The sequence below is a fragment of the Pseudoliparis swirei genome, chromosome 22, assembly GCF_029220125.1.
Source record: "Pseudoliparis swirei isolate HS2019 ecotype Mariana Trench chromosome 22, NWPU_hadal_v1, whole genome shotgun sequence".
Taxonomy (NCBI): domain Eukaryota; kingdom Metazoa; phylum Chordata; class Actinopteri; order Perciformes; family Liparidae; genus Pseudoliparis; species Pseudoliparis swirei.
In genome coordinates this window covers 2,330,867-2,352,654 of record NC_079409.1, presented here as the reverse complement: position 1 = coordinate 2,352,654, position 21,788 = coordinate 2,330,867, and the positions used below count along the sequence as shown (strand labels likewise).

At 47.6% G+C, this 21,788-nt stretch overlaps 1 protein-coding gene across 1 annotated transcript in view; it reads left to right on the top strand.

Annotated features, from left to right (window-relative positions):
- Positions 1-9,001: 9,001 nt before the first annotated feature.
- The window catches only part of LOC130213197 (protein PTHB1-like), a 20,042-nt gene continuing 7,255 nt past the window's right edge, over positions 9,002-21,788 (top strand). The window contains exons 1-6 of the mRNA XM_056444664.1: positions 9,002-9,088; positions 13,002-13,260; positions 13,343-13,461; positions 13,534-13,687; positions 14,294-14,358; positions 20,526-20,639. Coding sequence (XP_056300639.1) covers positions 13,350-13,461; positions 13,534-13,687; positions 14,294-14,358; positions 20,526-20,639 — 445 coding nt within the window. The 5' untranslated portion in view covers positions 9,002-9,088; positions 13,002-13,260; positions 13,343-13,349. The remainder of the gene's footprint in view (positions 9,089-13,001; positions 13,261-13,342; positions 13,462-13,533; positions 13,688-14,293; positions 14,359-20,525; positions 20,640-21,788) is intronic.

The following is a 21,788-nucleotide window of genomic DNA, read 5'->3' as shown; positions in this document are numbered from 1 at the left end:
GACCTCGTGTCTTCTCACAAAGGGAACAAGAAAAAATGTAGTTTGACCTCCAGCTCCTCCCGCTCCTTCTTTATCACCTCCTGCTCCTTCTCATGCTCCTTCTCTTGCTCCTTCAACATCTTCTCAAACTTCTTCTCTACATCCTCCTCCATCTCCTTCATCATCTTCTCAAACTGCTTCATTAAATCATCCTCCATCTCCTTCCTCATCTTCTTCTCTTTTTTTAATTTTTTTAATTTATATTTTATTAGTGTTCAGAATCTCACATACACATCTTGACATTTTTCAGATTCTTTGTATAAAGAGAAGTGAAAAACAAAAAAATAAACACATATGCAAATAAAGTAACAAAAACAATACCATAGTCACAAAACTTTAAAATAAAGCAGGGAGAAATCATTTTCTATAGAGTAAAGAAATACAGTCAGGCCATTTATCGGTGACATAGTTGCACCACTTTTGCCAGTGCTTAAGAAATGTTTCCGTTCTTTGGTTTACATGGGCTGTAATCTGCTCCATTCTGTAGATCTCTGTCACAATGTCTCTCCATGATATGATTGTAGGACACTCTGGTAATAACCATTTTCTGGTAATAGACTTTTTACTGGCCACCAGCATTGCATTTATCAAGAGTCTGTCCCCTTTCGGCCAGCTTTGAGGTATATTTCCAAGGTACAGAATCTTAAAGTCCAAAGGGATGTCCTCGTGAAAGATGTCCTGTAAAGCATTGTGTACCGCCTTCCAAAAGTTTTTAATGATGGGACAGTCCCAGAAGATGTGGTAATCTCATCTTCTTCTCTATATCCTCCAATATATTCTTGTACTTCATCCCCTGCTCCATCATCTCCTGCTTTATCATCTCGTCCATCCGGCGTGTTTGAGTCAGCTGGGAGAGGAAGAGCGGCGTTTAAAATGAGTCACTTTCCACCGGACACGTTCAAACGCAGCCGAGCAGAAGCTCGTTCACAACCGACACATGAAAAAGTGAGAAAATGTGGTATTTAAACTAACAATGAGAATTGCAAAGCATACAGTATAAAACCTTAAATGACTCAAATGAATGAGAGACACAAGTTTAGATTAAGAGAATAAACAATTATTCTTTTCAGTTATGGTGCGTTCACTTGCAGTGCAGAAAAATAGCAAAATTACGTTTTATACTCTGAGCGTCATTCTTTTAAAAGCATCTTAGTTATTTAAACTCAGCGTGAATGCACATGTGAATATAACAGTTACACGACTTTAACAAAACCTTTTGGGATTTTTTCTCACAGGCATGAAAATAAACGTTTTTAAATATTTCATGATTTTCCATGTTTTCCAAGACCGTGCGGACCCTGAACACAGAGTCATCATGTTGAATGTTACATCGGGCTGTAATGGTACACCTTAAAACAACAATTAAATGAATATAATGTGATTTCTTTTGGTTTACATTTGTTTTGATATGGTTTGAATTGAACAGTATAAAATCCATGAGCTAAATATTGAGTCAGCCGAATGAACCGAGCAGATCATGATGATTTTATATCAGTTTGTTCAATACGTGTGTTTAATATCATAAAGGACATGTCATATAAGCTTTATCGTTCTTAAACGGGTCAATCTGACATTTCGGCAACAGAAAAAAAGAAGCTTTTTTTAAATTGAGCCACTTGGGTCTAATCTCTCACAACCGGGAGCGGACATCTTGGAAATTGTTGCTACGGCAACACACAATCACATATATATATATACATATATATATATATATATGTATATAGCAGTGTTAGCTCTGTTAGCACTATTAGTAGCTTTTTATATATATATTAGACTTACACGGAAATTGTTGTTACGGCAAGACACTAGCTAAAAAGCGGGTTGTGAGTGTCGTGGGCAGTTTGATGCTAAGAACAACAATCTTTACCACATTATAAACTCTTAATAAACAGCACTGTGACGAGTAGCGGTTGCATCACGAGCTGTGGACCCTCGGCGCCTCTAAAGCCGCGTTGGTAGTCGGTCTTACCAGATAGCTCCCGCTGGCCTTCATGTCACGGCTGGCGTCCATGTTGCTGCTCACTGACCGACTGACTGAGCATCTGACCAACTGATGGGTGGTGACCGGTCCCCTTTCAAAGCATCGCATTGATCACTGAACAACATGTAACCGTGACGACGGAATACCGTCTCATAGCACAGGTTCAAAACGACACGCAGCGAAATATTCTTTTTAGATGCCTAACAAATATGATATTAAGATGACACAGTGCCTTCTAGATACCCCTATGGTAGATACACATGACACAGTGAACCAGGTTGTTTATGTTCATAAAGTTATACTATGAACAGGTTGTTTATGTTCATAAAGTTATACTATGAACCAGGTTGTTTATCTTAATAAAGTTATACTATGAACCAGGTTGTTTATGTTCATAAAGTTATACGATGAACAGGTTGTTTATGTTCATAAAGTTATACTATGAACCAGGTTGTTTATGTTCATAAAGTTATACTATGAACAGGTTGTTTATGTTCATAAAGTTATACTATGAACAGGTTGTTTATGTTCATAAAGTTATACTATGAACCAGGTTGTTTATGTTCATAAAGTTATACGATGAACAGGTTGTTTATGTTCATAAAGTTATACTATGAACAGGTTGTTTATGTTCATAAAGTTATACTATGAACAGGTTGTTTATGTTCATAAAGTTATACTATGAACCAGGTTGTTTATGTTCATAAAGTTATACTATGAACAGGTTGTTTATGTTCATAAAGTTATACTATGAACCAGGTTGTTTATGTTAATAAAGTTATACTATGAACAGGTTGTTTATGTTCATAAAGTTAAACTATGAACCAGGTTGTTTATGTTCATAAAGTTATACTATGAACCAGGTTGTTTATGTTCATAAAGTTATACTATGAACAGGTTGTTTATGTTCATAAAGTTATACTATGAACCAGGTTGTTTATGTTAATAAAGTTATACTATGAACAGGTTGTTTATGTTCATAAAGTTATACTATGAACCAGGTTGTTTATGTTCATAAAGTTATACTATGAACAGGTTGTTTATGTTCATAAAGTTATACTATGAACAGGTTGTTTATGTTCATAAAGTTATACTATGAACCAGGTTGTTTATGTTCATAAAGTTATACTATGAACCAGGTTGTTTATATTAACAAAGTAATCCTATGAACCAGGTTGTTTATGTTAATAAAGTTATACTATGAACAGGTTGTTTATGTTCATAAAGTTATACTATGAACAGGTTGTTTATGTTCATAAAGTTATACTATGAACAGGTTGTTTATGTTCATAAAGTTATACTATGAACCAGGCGCCGCGGACGCCTCGGTGCGTTAGTGCGATGTTTTTTGTTGTTTTCGTTTTAAATACTGTTTTCTGCTGTGATTCCCAGAGCTCTTTCACCAGAGAAGAGCTCATGAACATCAGGGGAACAACTCCAGCGGATTTATTTCTAACGTTTTTAACTTCTGTGGAGTTACTGGACATTTTGTAAAGGTGTGCTCACCTTCGCCCACGGTGAGACGCCGGAGAGGGAAACGTTCAGGGCGCTTATGCGACTACGGAACGGGATCTCGTACAGCGCTGCGGGCATATTTCTCTCAAATGTCCGCTCACTGTGCAACAAACTGGACGAACTCCAGCTGCTGGTGGGAGAGACAGAGACTTCTCCTCATCCTCCGTCCTGTGCTTTACGGAATCATGGCTAAGTGGATCGATACCAGATTCTGCGCTCCAGCTCGCTGGCTTCCAGCTGTTCGAGCGGACCGGTCACGGAGCTCTCCGGAAAAAAAGGGTGGAGGAATCTGCTTTACCTCAACAACGGCTGGTGCATCGGCGTAACGGTGATTCTACAGCACTGTTCGCGGACCTGGAATCTTTTATCATTCACTGCAAACCCTTCTACTCCCCGTGAGTTCGCTTCATTCATCCTGGCGGAGTTTACATGCCGCAGAGGGAACGTGCACGAGGCACAGCGGACCTCGCTGAACAGATACGGTGTGTGGAGCGGACCTTCCCGGACTCTTTAGTTATTGTACTCGGGGATTTTAACAAAGGAAACCTCAGCCACGAACTCCTAAATATAGACAGTTAATTAAATGCCCTACCAGAGAAGAGCATTCTGGACCACTGCTACACAACAATCAGCAGGGCCTATCACGCCGTCCTCGAGCTGCACTGGGAAACTCTGACCACGTCATGGTTCATCTGATTCCTCATACAGGCAGAGACTAAAGCTCTGCAAACCTGTGGTGAGGAAGTTCAAGAAGTGGACCAGTGAGGCTCTGGAGGATCTACGGGCGTGCTTGGACTGTACTGACTGGGATGTCTTCAGGACTGCTACCAACAGCCTGGATGAGTACACAGAGGCTGTAACTTCCTACATCAGCTTCTGTGAGGACAGCTGTATTCCATCCAGCTCCAGGGTGAGTTATAACAACGACAAACCCTGGTTCAGCGGAGCTCAGGAAGCTAAGACTGCAGAAGGACCAGGCATTCAGGAGTGGGGACAAGGACCTGTACACAGAGTCCAAATACAGGTTTAGCAAGGCGGTGAGAGATGCTAAACGACTGTACTCTGAGAAACTGCAACAGCAGCTCTCAGCAAACGACTCTGCTTCTGTCTGGAGAGGCTCAGGCAGATCACCAACTACAGGCCCAAATCACCCCACTCCATGAACAATGTGCTTCTGGCAGACGAGCTCAATGAGTTCTACTGCCGCTTTGAAAGACAATGGAGCAGTCCTGAGACAATCCCCCACAGCCCCATCAACAAGCCACAGACCATCAGCCCACCCTCCCCCAGCCCATCAGGGGCTCACACCTCTGGAGCACCCTCCATCAACTCAGCGACGACCCTCGTCATCCTGGAGAGAGACGTCAACAGGCTGTTCAAAAAGCAGAACCCCAAAGCAGCGGGCCCGGACTCGCCTCCCCTCCACCCTGAAGCACTGTGCTGACCAGCTGTCTCCGGTGTTCACCGACATCTTCAACACCTCCCTGGAGACATGCCACGTTCCAGCCTGCTTCAAGGCCTCCACCATCATCCCCGTCCCCAAAACCCAAGATCACAGGACTCAATGACTACAGGCCCATCGCCTGACCTCTGTGGTCATGAAGTCCTTTGAACGCTTGGTCCTGTCACACCTCAAGACCATCACCGACCCACTCCTGGACCCCTGCAGTTCGCCTACAGAGCCAACAGGTCTGTAGACGATGCAGTCAACATGGCCCTTCACTACATCCTCCAGCATCTGGACTCCCAGGAACCTCGCCAGGATCCTGTTTGTGGACTTCAGCTCTGCTTTCAATACAATCATCCCGTCCCTGCTGCAGGACAAGCTCTCCCAGCTGCACGTGCCCGACTCCACCTGCAGGTGGATCACAGACTTCCTGACCGACAGGAAGCAGCACGTGAGGCTGGGGAAACACGTCTCAGGCTCCCGGACCACCAGGTTCCCCAAGGCTGTGTTCTTTCCCTCTGCTGTTCTCCTGTACACCAACAGCTGCACCTCCAGTCACCAGTCCGTCAAGCTCCTAAAGTTCATGGATGACACCACCCTCATTGGGCTCATCTCTGGTGGGGACGAGACCACCTACAGGTGGGAGACTGACCACCTGGTGACCTGGTGCAGCCAGAACAACCTGGAGCTCAACGCTCTAAAGACAGTGGAGATGGTTGTGGATTTCAGGAGGAATGCAGCCCCACCCGCCCCTCTCATCCTGTGTGACTCCCCCGTCGACGCTGTGGAGTCCTTCCGCTTCCTGGGCTCCATCATCACCCAGGACCTCAAGTGGGAGCTGAACATCGGCTCCATCACCAAGAAGGCCCAGCAGAGGATGTTCTTCCTGAGGCAGCTGAGGAAATTCAACCTGCCAAGGAGAATGATGGTACAATTCTACACGGCCATCGTTGAGTCCATCATCTGCTCCTCCATCACCGTCTGGCACCCTGCAGCCACAGCCAAAGACAAGCGCAGGCTGCAGAGCATCATCCGCTCGGCCGAGAGGGTTATCGGCTGCAATCTGCCTTCCCTCCAGGTCCTGTTCACTTCCAGGTCACTGAAGCGGGCCAGAAAGATTGTCGCTGACCCTCCCACCCTGGACACTCCTGTTCGAGTCCTCCCTCGGGGAGGAGGCTGCGGTCCATCATGACAAAGACCACCCGCCACACCAAAAGCTTTTTCCCGTCGGCAGTCGGGCTCATCAATGGAACCCGGACTGACTGACTGTCACCCCCAGGACTACCACCTTTTCTTCCACCTTCCTCTTCCTCTTCCTCCCACTCCTCCTTCTTCTTCCCTCCTCCACTCACGTCGTCACATGCACTTTAACATGCACTCCTCCACACATGCCACTTTAACATGCACTTTCACGCGTAATATACACTTTAACTAAAACACACCACTTGAAGCACACACCCAAACACTTTCACACATTGTTGTCTTTCTTTCTGTCGTGTTGATTGTTGTTTGTTTGTCATGTCCAAATGTTGCACCTTCCACCAAAAAAAATTCCTCGTTTGTGTAAACATTCCTGGCAATAAAACTGTTTCTGATTCTGATTCTGATTCAGGTTGTTTATGTTCATAAAGTTATACTATGAACCAGGTTGTTTATATTAACAAAGTAATCCTATGAACCAGGTTGTTTATGTTAATAAAGTTATACTATGAACCAGGTTGTTTATATTAACAAAGTAATCCTATGAACCAGGTTGTTTATGTTCATAAAGTTATACTATGAACCAGGTTGTTTATATTAACAAAGTAATCCTATGAACCAGGTTGTTTATGTTAATAAAGTTATACTATGAACCAGGTTGTTTATATTAACAAAGTAATCCTATGAACCAGGTTGTTTATGTTCATAAAGTTATACTATGAACCAGGTTGTTTATGTTCATAAAGTTATACTATGAACCAGGTTGTTTATATTAACAAAGTAATCCTATGAACCAGGTTGTTTATGTTAATAAAGTTATACTATGAACCAGGTTGTTTATTAAGTAATCCTATGAACCAGGTTGTTTATGTTCATAAAGTTATACTATGAACCAGGTTGTTTATATTAACAAAGTAATCCTATGAACCAGGTTGTTTATGTTAATAAAGTTATACTATGAACCAGGTTGTTTATATTAACAAAGTAATCCTATGAACCAGGTTGTTTATGTTAATAAAGTTATACTATGAACAGGTTGTTTATGTTCATGAAGTTATACTATGAACCAGGTTGTTTATATTAAAGTAATCCTATGAACCAGGTTGTTTATGTTAATAAAGTTATACTATGAACAGGTTGTTTATGTTCATAAAGTTATACTATGAACAGGTTGTTTATGTTCATAAAGTTATACTATGAACAGGTTGTTTATATTAATAAAGTTAAACTATGAACCAGGTTGTTTATATTAATAAAGTTAAACTATGAACCAGGTTGTTTATGTTAATAAAGTTATACTATGAACCAGGTTGTTTATATTAATAAAGTTATACTATGAACCAGGTTGTTTATATTAATAAAATTAAACTATGAACCAGGTTGTTTATATTAATAAAGTTAAACTATGAACCAGGTTGTTTATGTTAATAAAGTTATACTATGAACCAGGTTGTTTATATTAATAAAGTTAAACTATGAACCAGGTTGTTTATATTAATAAAGTTAAACTATGAACCAGGTTGTTTATGTTAATAAAGTTATACTATGAACCAGGTTGTTTATATTCATAAAGTTATACTATGAACAGGTTGTTTATGTTAATAAAGTTATACTATGAACAGGTTGTTTATATTAATAAAGTTATACTATGAACCAGGTTGTTTATGTTAATAAAGTAATACTATGAACCAGGTTGTTGATCGAAATAAAGTAATCCTATGAACACAGGCTGCAGTGTGTCGTGAGCTCCTCTAGAGGGCGCCCTCACAGCTTCTGTATGGTTCAGTGCTCACGCCCAGCCTGAACCATCAGATACATGATCTTACAGAACATGTATCTGACATGTGATGGGCAGTGGCGGCTGGTGAAATTTTTTGGGGGGGGGCGCAGTTGGGCGACGCGGTTTAAATATCACTCAACAATGAGAAGAAAAGAGGTTTTGAGTAGAATATTGTAAAAAACAAAGCTATATTTCAAGAACACAGTGTGCTCAACACGGTCCAATAACAAAAAAACATGCCTAATTATATTGCACAAATGTCCTGTCTTTACGTTAAATTCTTTATAATACATCTTACTTGTACAAAGAGCTGTTTGGGCCCTTTTCCTAGGCCTGTAAATAAAGTGATAAATGCTGTGGGCCGCCTTAACAAACAATGCTCTGATGTGTTGAGCATGCAGGATACCAAGAGGTTAACACGGTGCTCTCCTGCTGCTTGTTATGACAGCTGAGTTGACATCAACACACAAAATCACACGCACAAACACAACACATTATTTCTTTCAAGATTTAAAGTTTAAGAGAGTGAGAACTTAATTGAACCACATGTCATTAACAGGGCTCTCAAGTTTGAAGACAGGCAAGAGTGACATCTCTATCTTCTTTTTGATTGGCTGATAAGTGGCTCCTCGCGCTTGATTCCTCCACGGTGAGGGCAGCGCGGCTCATGTTGGCGCGCTGCGGCACATTAAAACATTAAATAGCCGAGTTTTTTTTCAGCCTGATAAATACGATGTGTGGCGGGAGTGCGTGACGTAAGACCGAAATGCGTGACTGTCACGCTCAATGCGTGACACTTGAGAGCCCTGAAAACATGAAGTTAACTATTTAACTCATATTATATATTTATATTAATAAAAGGGTAGGGCTTTTCGTGGGTGAACGTCTCTCTACTCTTTTTGTTGAACTTATTTATTAGCTTGAGAGAAAAAAAAAGATTATTTTCCCGGCACTCCGTCTACTTCCGTTCCTGCGCACAAGCACTCGGCTTCTCCGTTAGAGCGTCAGTGCCATGACAACAGGACGATGGCCGCGACCAGCTGCGTGATTTCTGAGTGAGCGAGGGAGGAACAACCAACCGTCGGCTTCCCGAGGAACCGGGATTCGAGTGCGTGACGGTAAGACGGTAAGTAACCGGCAGCGACCCGCGCGCCCTCTTCCCGCTAAGCTGCTGTCCAACCTGGCGCGAGCTAACGTCACGAGCTAATTCAGCCCCGGTGTTACGGTGTTAGCGCGCGACTTCAAACAGCTCGTGCTCGTTTATCTTGTTCCGTGTCATGAAACACAAGAAACACGAGTGTCAATTAACTGTTACGATAACCAGGTGTGTGTTTGCCTGTGTGTGTTTGTGTGCTCGTGTGTGTGCCTGTGTGTGTGTGTGTGTGTGTGTTTGTGTGCTCGTGTGTGTGCGTGTGTTTGCCTGTGTGTGTGTGTGTTTGCCTGTGTGTGTGTGTGTGTGTGTGTGTGTGCTCGTGTGTGTGTGGCCTGAATGTGACCCAAACCTTACACCAGCCCTTACACCAGCCCGGCTTCAGGACTGTTGGGGCTGACAGAGACGCTACACAGAGCGGTAAGAAGAGGGGGGGCGGGATCGCTGTTTATGTGAATGAACGGTGGTGCCACCCGGACCATGTGTGCGTGAAGGAGCGCTTCTGTAGCGAACATTGAACTGTTGGCCGTGGGGATGCGCCCGTACTATTTGCCGAGAGAGTTCACGTCCGCCATTGTGGTTGTCGTGTACGTGCCGCCATCAGCTGACGCTGAGGAAGCTGTGGACACCATCCACTCCACTGTGTCTGCTCTGCTGAATCATCAGCCTGGAGCATTCATGGCTATCACTGGTGACTTTAACCACACCACATTGGAAAAAGCTCTGCCAACCTTCCATCAATACATAGACTGCCCAACAAGGAACAATAAAACTCTGGACTTGCCACTGCCCTTCCCCTCGGCAGGTCTGATCATGACCTGGTCCGCTGACACCCAGGTATGTTCCTCTAGTGAAGAGGCTGCGGTGACCACCAGGACTGTGAGGAGGTGGTCTCTGAGGACATCAACAGTATGACCGACTGCATCACGGAATACATCAAGTTCTGTGAACACACCACCATCCCATCACGGACTAACAACAAGCCCTGAGCTGCTTTCAGGTCTGGAGACAGGGATGAGCTGAGAAAGCCCAGCGCAACCTAAAGGTGAAGCTCAGGAGGCAAGGACTTACAGGAGGAAGCTGGAGGCCAAACTCCAGCTGAACAACACAAGGGAGGTGTGGTCTGGCATGAAGCAGATAACTGGCTTCAAGGTGGGAGGAGACAGCCAGGGGCTCCTGAACTGTTTTTCAATAGGTTCAGTTCACAGCCTCCCGTCTCCTCCACACATCACACCTCCCAAACACCTCCTCCCCTCTGTCCCCCTGCTGAGCTGCACATCCACCGAGCCTCCCCTCTCTGTGACGACTGACCAGGTGAGAAGACAGCTGGAGAAACTACACCAGCGCAGAGCTGAAGGTCCTGATGGCATCAGCCCCAGGGTCCTAAAGACCTGCGCCACCCAGCTGTCTGGTGTCCTGCAGCGCCTCTTCAACCTCAGCCTGAGGCTGGGGAAGTCCCGTGCTGTGGAAGTGCCTGGTCCCTGTCCCAAAGAAGTCAGCACCATCTGGCCTCAACGACTACCGACGTCGCCTCACCTCCCATGTGATGAAGGTGCTGGAGGCTGGTCTTGGCCCACCTCCGGCCGCAGGTGAAATCATCGTTGGACCCTCTGGCTTACCAGCCTCATGTGGGCCATCATCTACCTGCTGCGCTCAGTCGCACCTGGATGGAACCGTGTCTCTGTGAGAGTCACTTTCTTTGACTTCTCCAGTGCATTTAACACCATCCAGCCACTGCTGCTGAGTGAGAAGGGCTGCCACCATCTCCTGGATCACTGACTACCTCACAGGCAGACCACAGTTTGTCAGAATGGGCCGTGTGCTGTCTGGAACGGTGGTCAGTGATGTTGGAGCCCCACAGGAACTGTTCTGTCTCCTTCCTCTTCACCCTGTACACCAGTGACTTCCAGTACAACACGGAGTCATGCCATCTGCAGAAGTACTCTGATGATTCTGCAGTGGTCGGGTGTATTAGGGATGGACGGGAGGAGTACAGGGCAGTGGTGAGTGACTTTGTAAAGTGGGCCGATGAGAACCACCTGCGGCTGAACGTGGCCAAGACCAGAGAGATGGTGGTGGACTTCAGGAGGAAGGCGACAGCTCCTACACCTCTGAGTGTCCTGGGAGTGGACGTGGACATGGTGGAGCTCCATCGACAGCCGACTGAACTGGAAGGCCAACATCAACGCTGTGTACAAGAAGGGATGAGTCGACTCTTTCCTGAGAAAGCTTGATCCTTCAACGTGTGCAGCAAGATGTTGGAGTTGTTCTACCAGTCGGTTGTGGCCAGTGTGCTGCACTTTGCCATTGTCTGCTGGGGTGACACCAGCCGTCTTAACAAACTGGTTAGGAAGGCTGGCTCCATCATCGGCTGCCAGCTGGAGCACCTGGAACAGGTGGTGGAGAGGAGGTCGTTGAAGAAACTGGTGTCCATATTGGACAACCCGGACCACCCTCTCCACCACCTCCTACAGGGACAGAGGAGTACTTTCTCCAGACGTCTCCTCACGCTCCGCTGCCACAAGGAGAGATACAGGAGAACATTCCTGCCGACGGCTATGAGGCTCTACAACAGTTCACCTCTTGCCAGATCACATATTTTGTGTTTTGGTTTTTTATTCTTGTGTGTTGCTGCTACTGACTCGACAAATTTCCCCTTGGGGATTAATAAAGTATATATCTATCTATCTATCTATCTATCTATCTATTAGAGCAGTAATTAGTACAGAGCTGCTAGTACACACACACACACACACACACACACACACGCACACACACGCACACTCCCGTACTGTATTCAGAGCTTGTGTGAATTATATTATATTTAAAAGTATATTTATGAACATAAGAATATATATATGTATGTATATGTATATATGTATATATATGTAGATGTATATATGTAGATGCGTGTATATATATGTATACACATCTATATATATGTATATATATAGATGTGTATACATATATATATATATATAGATGTGTATATATGTATACATATATATATGTGTGTGTATATATGTGTGTATGTATACATGTGTATATACACTACCGTTCAAAAGTTTGGGATCACCCAGACAATTTCGTGTCTTCCATGAAAAATCACACTTTTATTTATCAAATGAATATAAAATATAGTCAAGACATTGACAAGGTTAGAAATAATGATTAATATTTGAAATATTATTTTTGTTCTACAAACTTCAAGCTCAAAGGAAGGCCAGTTGTAGAGCTTATATCACCAGCATAACTGTTTTCAGCTGTGCTAACATAATTGCACGGGTTTTCTAATCAGACATTAGTCTTCTAAGGCGATTAGCAAACACAATGTACCATTAGAACACTGGAGTGATGATGAAATGGGCCTCTATACACCTCTGGAGATATTTCATTAGAAACCAGACGTTTCACCTAGAAGAGTCATTTACCACATTAACAATGTATAGAGTGTATTTATGATTCATGTTATCTTTATTGAAAAAACAGAGCTTTACTTTGAAAAATAAAGACATTTCTAAGTGATCCCAAACTTATGAACGGTAGTGTATCTCTACATATATATATATATATATATGTGTGTGTATGTATATATATACATACATATGTATATATTCTGTATTGATTTGTTTTTGTATAGCCGAAGTTTAAAGTGTTTCCTGATGGGTGTAAAAAGGTTAGATATAATAATTTGAAGCAAAGCAGGAATCCACCAACCTAAAGTTAGAAATATAACTGTTGATATATTTTGTGTCCATTTACCTTCCTGCCATTTTGTTTTGGTATTTTACTCATTTTGTTTTAAAGTGTGATCATGTTCAGGAATAAACAATAATTATACGCAGTAACAGGTGTACTGTTCCTTTAACACCCGGCTGGTGGTCTGGAGACGATCCCCTGGATTAGCTGCTCCTCCCACCTGCTCAGCAGACTTAGTCCCGGGGTCATGTGACCTGGTCTCCTGCGCTGCCATTGGCTGCAGGTGCACACGGGCGTTGAGAGCCTCTTAGTGGTCCGAGCTGATGGGGAACCGGCCGGTGGCGGCTTGATCTCTGCGGGAGTGAAGAAGGAACGCTTGTTCCGCCGCTGTGGCGCCCTTGAGCAAGGCATCCCAATCCAGGAGAAAGTCTCTTGTGTTTCCTTGTATTGTGAGTCTGAGAATTTAAAGGGTTGACCAGTGAACGAATGAACCTATAGGAACACTTTCCTTCTCTCTCTCCGGCCAATCAGAGGAGGCATGTCTCTGTTCAAGGCCCGTGATTGGTGGTCGGCGTCGCTCGGCGAGGGGGAGGAGTTCGACCAGGGCTGCCTGTGTGTCGGAGACGTGGACAACAGCGGCACCGGACATGGTCAGTGTGTCTGTGTGTGTCTGTGTGTGTGTGTGTGTGTGTGGACTCAACACGTGACTCCTCCCCCTCTAGACAAGGTGGTGGTGGGCAGCTACATGGGGATGCTGAGGATCTTCTCCCCGCACGCCAACAACAAGACCGGCGAAGGCGGCGCGGCCGAGGCCCTGCTCCTCGAGGTGCAGCTGCACCACGCCGTCGTCCAGGTGGAGGTGGGCAAGTTCGTCTCGTGAGTACAGCTTGTTGTCCTCCTCCCTTGTTGTCCTCCTCCCTTGTTGTTCTCCTCCCTTGTTGTTCTCCTCCCTTGTTCTCCTCCTCCCTTGTTCTCCTCCTCCCTTGTTGTTCTCCTCCCTTGTTCTCCTCCTCCCTTGTTGTCCTCCTCCCTTGTTGTCCTCCTCCCTTGTTGTTCTCCTCCCTTGTTGTCCTCCTCCCTTGTTGTCCTCCTCCTTGTTGTTCTCCTCCCTTGTTGTCCTCCTCCCTTGTTGTCCTCCTCCCTTGTTGTCCTCCTCCCTTGTTGTTCTCCTCCCTTGTTGTCCTCCTCCCTTGTTGTTCTCCTCCCTTGTTGTCCTCCTCCCTTGTTGTCCTCCTCCCTTGTTGTCCTCCTCCCTTGTTGTCCTCCTCCCTTGTTGTTCTCCTCCCTTGTTGTCCTCCTCCCTTATGTCCTCCTCCCTTGTTGTTCAATTCTCCGTGGGGTTTGTGGTGAGGTGTCTCCTCCCTCCCTCCTCCCCTCCTTCCCTCCTCCCTCCCTCCCTCTCTCCTCCCCTCCTACCTCCTCCCTCTCCCCTGAGGATGCTGATGTTGGTTGTGTGACGTCGTCTCTCTGTCGTCTCCTCAGGTGTTCGGACCTCCTCCACCTGGCTGTGCTTCACCCCAGGAAGTGCTCCATCTTCGCCGTCTCAGGTAGCGTCTCTCCCCGTGTCGGTGACCTTTGACCTCATGTGGTGGACTCACGAGGTCTGACCCTGTGTCGGTGACCTTTGACCTCATGTGGTGGACTCACGAGGTCTGACCCTGTGTCGGTGACCTTTGACCTCATGTGGTGGACTCACGAGGTCTGACCCCGTGTCGGTGACCTTTGACCTCATGTGGTGGACTCACGAGGTCTGACCCCGTGTCGGTGACCTTTGACCTCATGTGGTGGACTCACGAGGTCTGACCCTGTGTCGGTGACCTTTGACCTCATATGGTGGACTCACGAGGTCTGACCCTGTGTTGGTGACCTTTGACCTCATGTGGTGGACTCACCAGGTCTGACCCTGTGTCGGTGACCTTTGACCTCATGTGGTGGACTCACAAGGTCTGACCCCGTGTCAAAGTCAAAGTCAGTTTTATTTGTCAATTTTCCATATGTGCAAACATACAGAAGATCGAAATTGCGTTTCTCTTCTGTCCAACATAAAGTGAATTGTGCAACATATAGACAACATAGAGTGCAAAAATAGTAAAAAACTTGTGAACATATAGACAACATAAAGTGCATAGACAACATAAAGTGCAAAAATAGTAAGAAACATGTAAACATATAGACAACATAAATTGTGCTAGCAGCATTCAGACATGTGAGTCTGAAAGAGGACGGAGTGGGAGGATGGGGAGAGAGTTCAGCTTCCTGACCGCCTGGTGGATGAAGCTGTTGGACAGCCTGGCGGTGTGAGTCCGGAGGCTCCGGTATCTCCTCCCAGAGGGCAGGAGGCTGAAGAGACCGTGTGAGGGGTGGCAGGGGTCACTCACAATCGAGGTCGCTTTGCGGGTGAGGCGGGTGTTGTATATGTCCTGCAGGGATGGGAGGGGGGGGAGTGAGGCACCCATGATCCTTCCAGCTGCCTTCACTATGCGCTGCAGGCGTTCCTGCTGTGGCCTGTGCAGCTTCCGCCTCACACAGTGATGCAGTTGGCCAGGATGCTCTCCATGATGCCGCGGTAGAAGGTGCACATGATGGATGGGGGCTCCTGCTTTCCTCAGTTTCCGGAGGAAGTAGAGGCGCCTCTGTGCTTTCTTTGCCAGCGATGTAGTGTTGGCTGTCCACGAGAGGTCCTCACTGATTTCCACCCCAGGAATTTGGTGCTGCTGACCTGCTCAATGTCCGCACTGTTGATGGTCAGTGGTGGGTGATGGGTGTGGCCTTTCCGAAGTCAACAACGATCTCTTTGGTCTTGCTGTTGTTGAGCAGGAGGTTGTTGGCTCTGCACCACGTGGTCAGAAGGTTGACCTCCTCCTGTAGAGGGTCTCGTCATCCTTGGTGATGAGACCTATCAATGTTGTCGTCTGCAAACTTGACCATGTGATTGGTGCTGTAGCTGGTTTTGCAGTCGTGAGTCAGCAAGGTGAAGAGCAGGGGACTGAGCACACAGCCCTGAGGGGCCCCTGTGCTGAGTGTGATGCTGCTCGAGGTGTTGTTGCCGACCTGTACAGCTTGTGGCCTCTCACTCAGGAAGTCCAGCAGCCAGTTACACAGCGAGGTGTTGAGCCCCAGCTGGTCAAGTTTGCAGATTAGTTGTTGTGGGATGATTGTGTTGAATGCTGAGCTAAAGTCTATGAACAGCATTCTTACATAGGAGTCTTATTTGTCCAGGTGGGTGAGGGCTGGGTGGAGAGCAGAGCAGATTGCATCCTCCGTGGACCGTTTGGCCCGGTATGCAAACTGGAAAGGGTCCAGAGTGGGGGGGAGAATGGGTTTGATATGCGACATGACTAGTCGTTCAAAGCACTTCATGATTATGGGGGTCAGTGCCACTGGACGATAGTCGTTGAAGCAGGACGGAGTGGATTTCTTTGGCACCGGTATGATGGTGGTTACCTTGAAGCATGATGGAACAACAGCTTGTCTCAGAGAAGTATTAAAGACATCCGTGAAGACGTCCTTAAGCTCCTCTGCGCAGTCCTTCAGCACACGACCAGGGATGTTGTCTGGACCTGTTGCCTTGTGGGTGTTGATAGACGAGAGAGTCCTCTTCACGCTGGCAGCAGACAGGCACAGAACCTGATCGTGGGGAGGGGGCGGAGTCTTGTGTGGATGAGTGCTGTTCTGTGCTTCAAACCGGGCAAAGAAGCTGTTGAGGTTGTTTAGCAGAGAGATGTTGCTGTCGCAGTTCTGTGGCGTGGGTTTATAGTCTGTGATGGTCTGAATGCCCGCCACAGGCTGCGTGTGTCTCTGCTGTCTTTAAAGTGCCGGGTTATCTTTTTGTGTAGGAATTTTTGCTTTCCTGATGCCGTGGGACAGGTTGGCTCTCGCTGTTTTCAGGTCCGTTTGCCCCCAGCTCTGAAGACCCTATTTCTAGTCCTCAGCAGCCGATGGACTTCCCTGTTAGCCACGGCTTCTGGTTAGCCAGTGGTGATGGTCTTTACATGGGTCACATCATCAATGCACTTGCTAATGTAAGAAGTAACAGTGTCTGTGTACTCCCCAATGTCAGTGTGGTCGTTGTATGTGGCTGCCTGTTTAAACATTCCCCAGTCTGTTGAGTCAAAGCAGTCTTGGAGAGCGCAGGAGGCCCCCTCTGGCCACACCCACCTGCTTCAGAACCGGTCTGGAGGCTTTCACTCTGGGTCTGTATGCTGGCATTAGCATGACGGTGATGTGGTCAGAGAGACCTATGTGGGGGAGGGGGGAGGCCTTGTACGCTCCTTTGTGGGTTGTGTAGACCAGATCCAAAATGTTGTCTCCTCTTGTTGGGAAATCAACATGCTGGTGTAGTTTGGGAAGGACAGTCTTAAGGTTTGCATGGTTGAAATCACCAGCAAAGATGGTGAAGCCGTCTGGGTGAGCCGTCTGTTGTTCGCTGATGGCCTGATACAGTTCACCGAGTGCCGCATTTCTATCACTGTTGTTGGAGGTCGGGGGGATGTAAACAGCGACTAGCAGAATCGCCGTAAATTCCCTCGGCAGATAAAAAGGACGGCACCTTACGATCATAAACTCCGCCAGTGGTGAGCAGTGTCTACATACCACGGCAGCGTCCCGGCACCATGCGTCCCGGATGTAAACACATACCCCGCCGCGAGTTTTCCCTCTATCAGTCGGCGCTCTGTCCGCTCGGTAGCATGTTAGCTGCTCCAGTCTCACAGCAAAGTCGGGATGTTGTCGTTTAGCCATGTTTCCGTGAAGATAAGCACACAGCAGTTCCTCACGTCTCGCTGCTCCGTCTGCAGCAGTCTAATGTGGTCCATTTTATTGTCCAAGGATCGCACATTAGCCATGACAATGGATGGTATGGCTGGACGAGTTGGCTCAGCCGCTAGCCTAGCTCAGGTTCCTCCGCTTGCCCTCTTCTGCTTCCTCTCACAACGCTGGCGCCTCCTTTCTGGGGAGGAGTGGCAGTCGAGTCCGTGTGGTCGGTGTGGTCATAGGGCGAAGTAATCCGTGCTCATGAGTGTTTCCGCTTGTTCAGCGTCCAGAGTGCCGTGTAGTTTGGTCCTGCCGATGGTTAACAGAACCTGGCGACTATATTTGGGTTCCGACGTAGACAGACGAGGCGAAGACGAACAATTTTTGGACGAACTTTTGCACAAACATTTAGAAACGGAACAAAACACCAAATGGTCAGGACAGAGAGGGGCCGCTGCGTCCGTGCGCGCCGCCATCATGAAAGTTGTTGACCTTTGACCTCATGTGGTGGACTCACAAGGTCTGACCCTGTGTCGTTGACATTTGACCTCATGTGGTGGACTCACGAGGTCTGACCCTGTGTCGGTGACCTTTGACCTCATGTGGTGGACTCACGAGGTCTGACCCTGTGTCGGTGACCTTTGACCTCATGTGGTGGACTCACGAGGTCTGACCCTGTGTCGTTGACATTTGACCTCATGTGGTGGACTCACGAGGTCTGACCCTGTGTCGTTGACCTTTGGCCTCATGTGGTGGACTCACGAGGTCTGACCCTGTGTCGTTGACCTTTGACCTCATGTGGTGGACTCACGAGGTCTGACCCTGTGTAGTTGACATTTGACCTCATGTGGTGGACTCACGAGGTCTGACCCTGTGTCGGTGACCTTTGACCTCGTGTGGTGGACTCACGAGGGCTGACCCTGTGTAGTTGACCTTTGACCTCATGTGGTGGACTCACCAGGTCTGACCCCGTGTCGTTGACCTTTGACCTCATGTGGTGGACTCACCAGGTCTGACCCTGTGTCGGTGACCTTTGACCTCATGTGGTGGACTCATGAGGTGTGACCCTGTGTAGTTGACATTTGACCTCATGTGGTGGACTCACGAGGTCTGACCCTGTGTCGTTGACATTTGACCTCATGTGGTGGACTCACGAGGTCTGACCCTGTGTAGTTGACCTTTGGCCTCATGTGGTGGACTCACCAGGTCTGACCCTGTGTTGGTGACCTTTGACCTCATATGGTGGACTCACCAGGTCTGACCCTGTGTCGTTGACCTTTGGCCTCATGTGGTGGACTCACGAGGTCTGACCCTGTGTAGTTGACCTTTGACCTCATGTGGTGGACTCACCAGGTCTGACCCTGTGTCGTTGACCTTTGACCTCATGTGGTGGACTCACGAGGTCTGACCCTGTGTAGTTGACCTTTGACCTCATGTGGTGGACTCACCAGGTCTGACCCTGTGTTGGTGACCTTTGACCTCATATGGTGGACTCACCAGGTCTGACCCTGTGTCGTTGACCTTTGGCCTCATGTGGTGGACTCACCAGGTCTGACCCTGTGTCGTTGACCTTTAACCTCATGTGGTGGACTCACGAGGTCTGACCCTGTGTCGTTGACATTTGACCTCATGTGGTGGACTCACGAGGTCTGACCCTGTGTCGTTGACCTTTGACCTCATGTGGTGGACTCACGAGGTCTGACCCTGTGTCGTTGACCTTTGACCTCATGTGGTGGACTCACAAGGTCTGACCCTGTGTCGGTGACCTTTGACCTCATGTGGTGGACTCACGAGGTCTGACCCTGTGTCGGTGACCTTTGACCTCATGTGGTGGACTCACGAGGTCTGACCCTGTGTCGTTGACCTTTGACCTCATGTGGTGGACTCACGAGGTCTGACCCTGTGTCGGTGACCTTTGACCTCATGTGGTGGACTCACGAGGTCTGACCCTGTGTCGGTGACCTTTGACCTCATGTGGTGGACTCACGAGGTCTGACCCTGTGTCGTTGACCTTTGACCTCATGTGGTGGACTCACGAGGTCTGACCCTGTGTCGGTGACCTTTGACCTCATGTGGTGGACTCACGAGGTCTGACCCTGTGTCGGTGACCTTTGACCTCATGTGGTGGACTCACGAGGTCTGACCCTGTGTCGTTGACCTTTGACCTCATGTGGTGGACTCACGAGGTCTGACCCTGTGTCGGTGACCTTTGACCTCATGTGGTGGACTCACGAGGTGTGACCCTGTGTCGTTGACCTTTGACCTCATGTGGTGGACTCACGAGGTCTGACCCTGTGTCGTTGACCTTTGACCTCATGTGGTGGACTCACGAGGTCTGACCCCGTGTCGTTGACCTTTGACCTCATGTGGTGGACTCACGAGGTCTGACCCCGTGTCGTTGACCTTTGACCTCATGTGGTGGACTCACGAGGTCTGACCCTGTGTCGGTGACCTTTGACCTCATGTGGTGGACTCACGAGGTGTGACCCCGTGTCGGTGACCTTTGACCTCATGTGGTGGACTCACGAGGTGTGACCCCGTGTCGGTGACCTTTGACCTCATGTGGTGGACTCATGAGGTGTGACCCCGTGTCGTTGACCTTTGACCTCATGTGGTGGACTCACGAGGTCTGACCCTGTGTCGTTGACCTTTGACCTCATGTGGTGGACTCACGAGGTCTGACCCCGTGTCGTTGACCTTTGACCTCATGTGGTGGACTCACGAGGTCTGACCCCGTGTCGTTGACCTTTGACCTCATGTGGTGGACTCACGAGGTCTGACCCTGTGTCGGTGACCTATGACCTCATGTGGTGGACTCACGAGGTGTGACCCCGTGTCGGTGACCTTTGACCTCATGTGGTGGACTCACGAGGTGTGACCCCGTGTCGGTGACCTTTGACCTCATGTGGTGGACTCACAAGGTCTGACCCTGTGTCGGTGACCTTTGACCCTGTCTCCTCAGGCACGGCGGGCAACGTGGAGCACGGGGACCAGTACCAGCTGAAGCTGGTCTACGAGCACAACCTGAAGAGGACCGTGTGCAACATGACGCACGGCGGCTTCGGGGGCGCCACAGGTGTGTGTGTGTGTGTGTGTGTGTGTGTGTGTGTGTGTGTGTGTGTGTGTGTGTGTGTGTGTGTGTGTGTGTGTGTGTGTGTGTGTGTGTGTGTGTGTGTGTGTGTGTGTGTGTGTGTGTGTGTGTGTGTGTGTGTGCATGGGCAGGTCATTACTATTTAGTGGCCTAATATTCAGTTGAACAGAAAACGTCCTCACAAGTGTAGAAGTACAAATGTGTGTGTAGAGAGAGAGGAAAAACCAAGTAGGGGAAAGCCCTTCAGTGGTGTGCATCCAAGGAACACACACACACGGGGAACCCCCTTAAAAATGGCAGTTCCAAATAAAGGCTGTATTGTATTGTCGAGGTGAGCAAAGAGAAATTGCCAGACTGTGGCCTGGCATGATGGACCTCCATTCTGTGTGTGTGTGTGTGTGTGTGTGTGTGTGTGTGTGTGTGTGTGTGTGTGTGTGTGTGTGTGTGTGTGTGTGTGTGTGTGTGTGTGTGTGTGTGTGTGTGTGTGTGTGTGTGTGTGTGTGTGTGTGTGTGTGTGCGCTCGTTAAAACTAAAATATCGGCCCGTGGTGAATGTACGCAAACCTGCGAGTGTGTGTTGTGTGTTTCCACGTGCTGCTTTCTGGTCGTGCCACAGCAAAGATGTCTCTCTCTCTCTCTCTCTCTCTCTCTGTCTATTTCTCTCCCTCTCTCCCTCTTCCTCTCTCCCTCTCCCTCTCTCTCTCTCTGTCTCTGTCTATTTCTCTCTCTCTCTCTGTCTATTTATCTCTCTCTCTCCCTCTCTCCCTGTCTATTTATCTCTCTCTCTCCCTCTCTCCCTGTCTATTTATCTCTCTCTGTCCCTCTCTCCCTGTCTATTTATCTCTCTCTCTGTCTATTTATCTCTCTCTCTCCCTCTCTCCCTGTCTATTTATCTCTCTCTGTCCCTCTCTCCCTGTCTATTTATCTCTCTCTCTCTCCCTGTCTATTTATCTCTCTCTCTCTCCCTGTCTATTTATCTCTCTCTCTCTCCCTCTCTCCCTGTCTATTTATCTCTCTCTCTCTGTCTCTCTCCTTGTATCTCTCGTTCCCACAAACACAGTGCCTTTTGTTTCCTGACACATACACACACACACACACACACACACACACAAACAGGTACTTACAACACACGTAC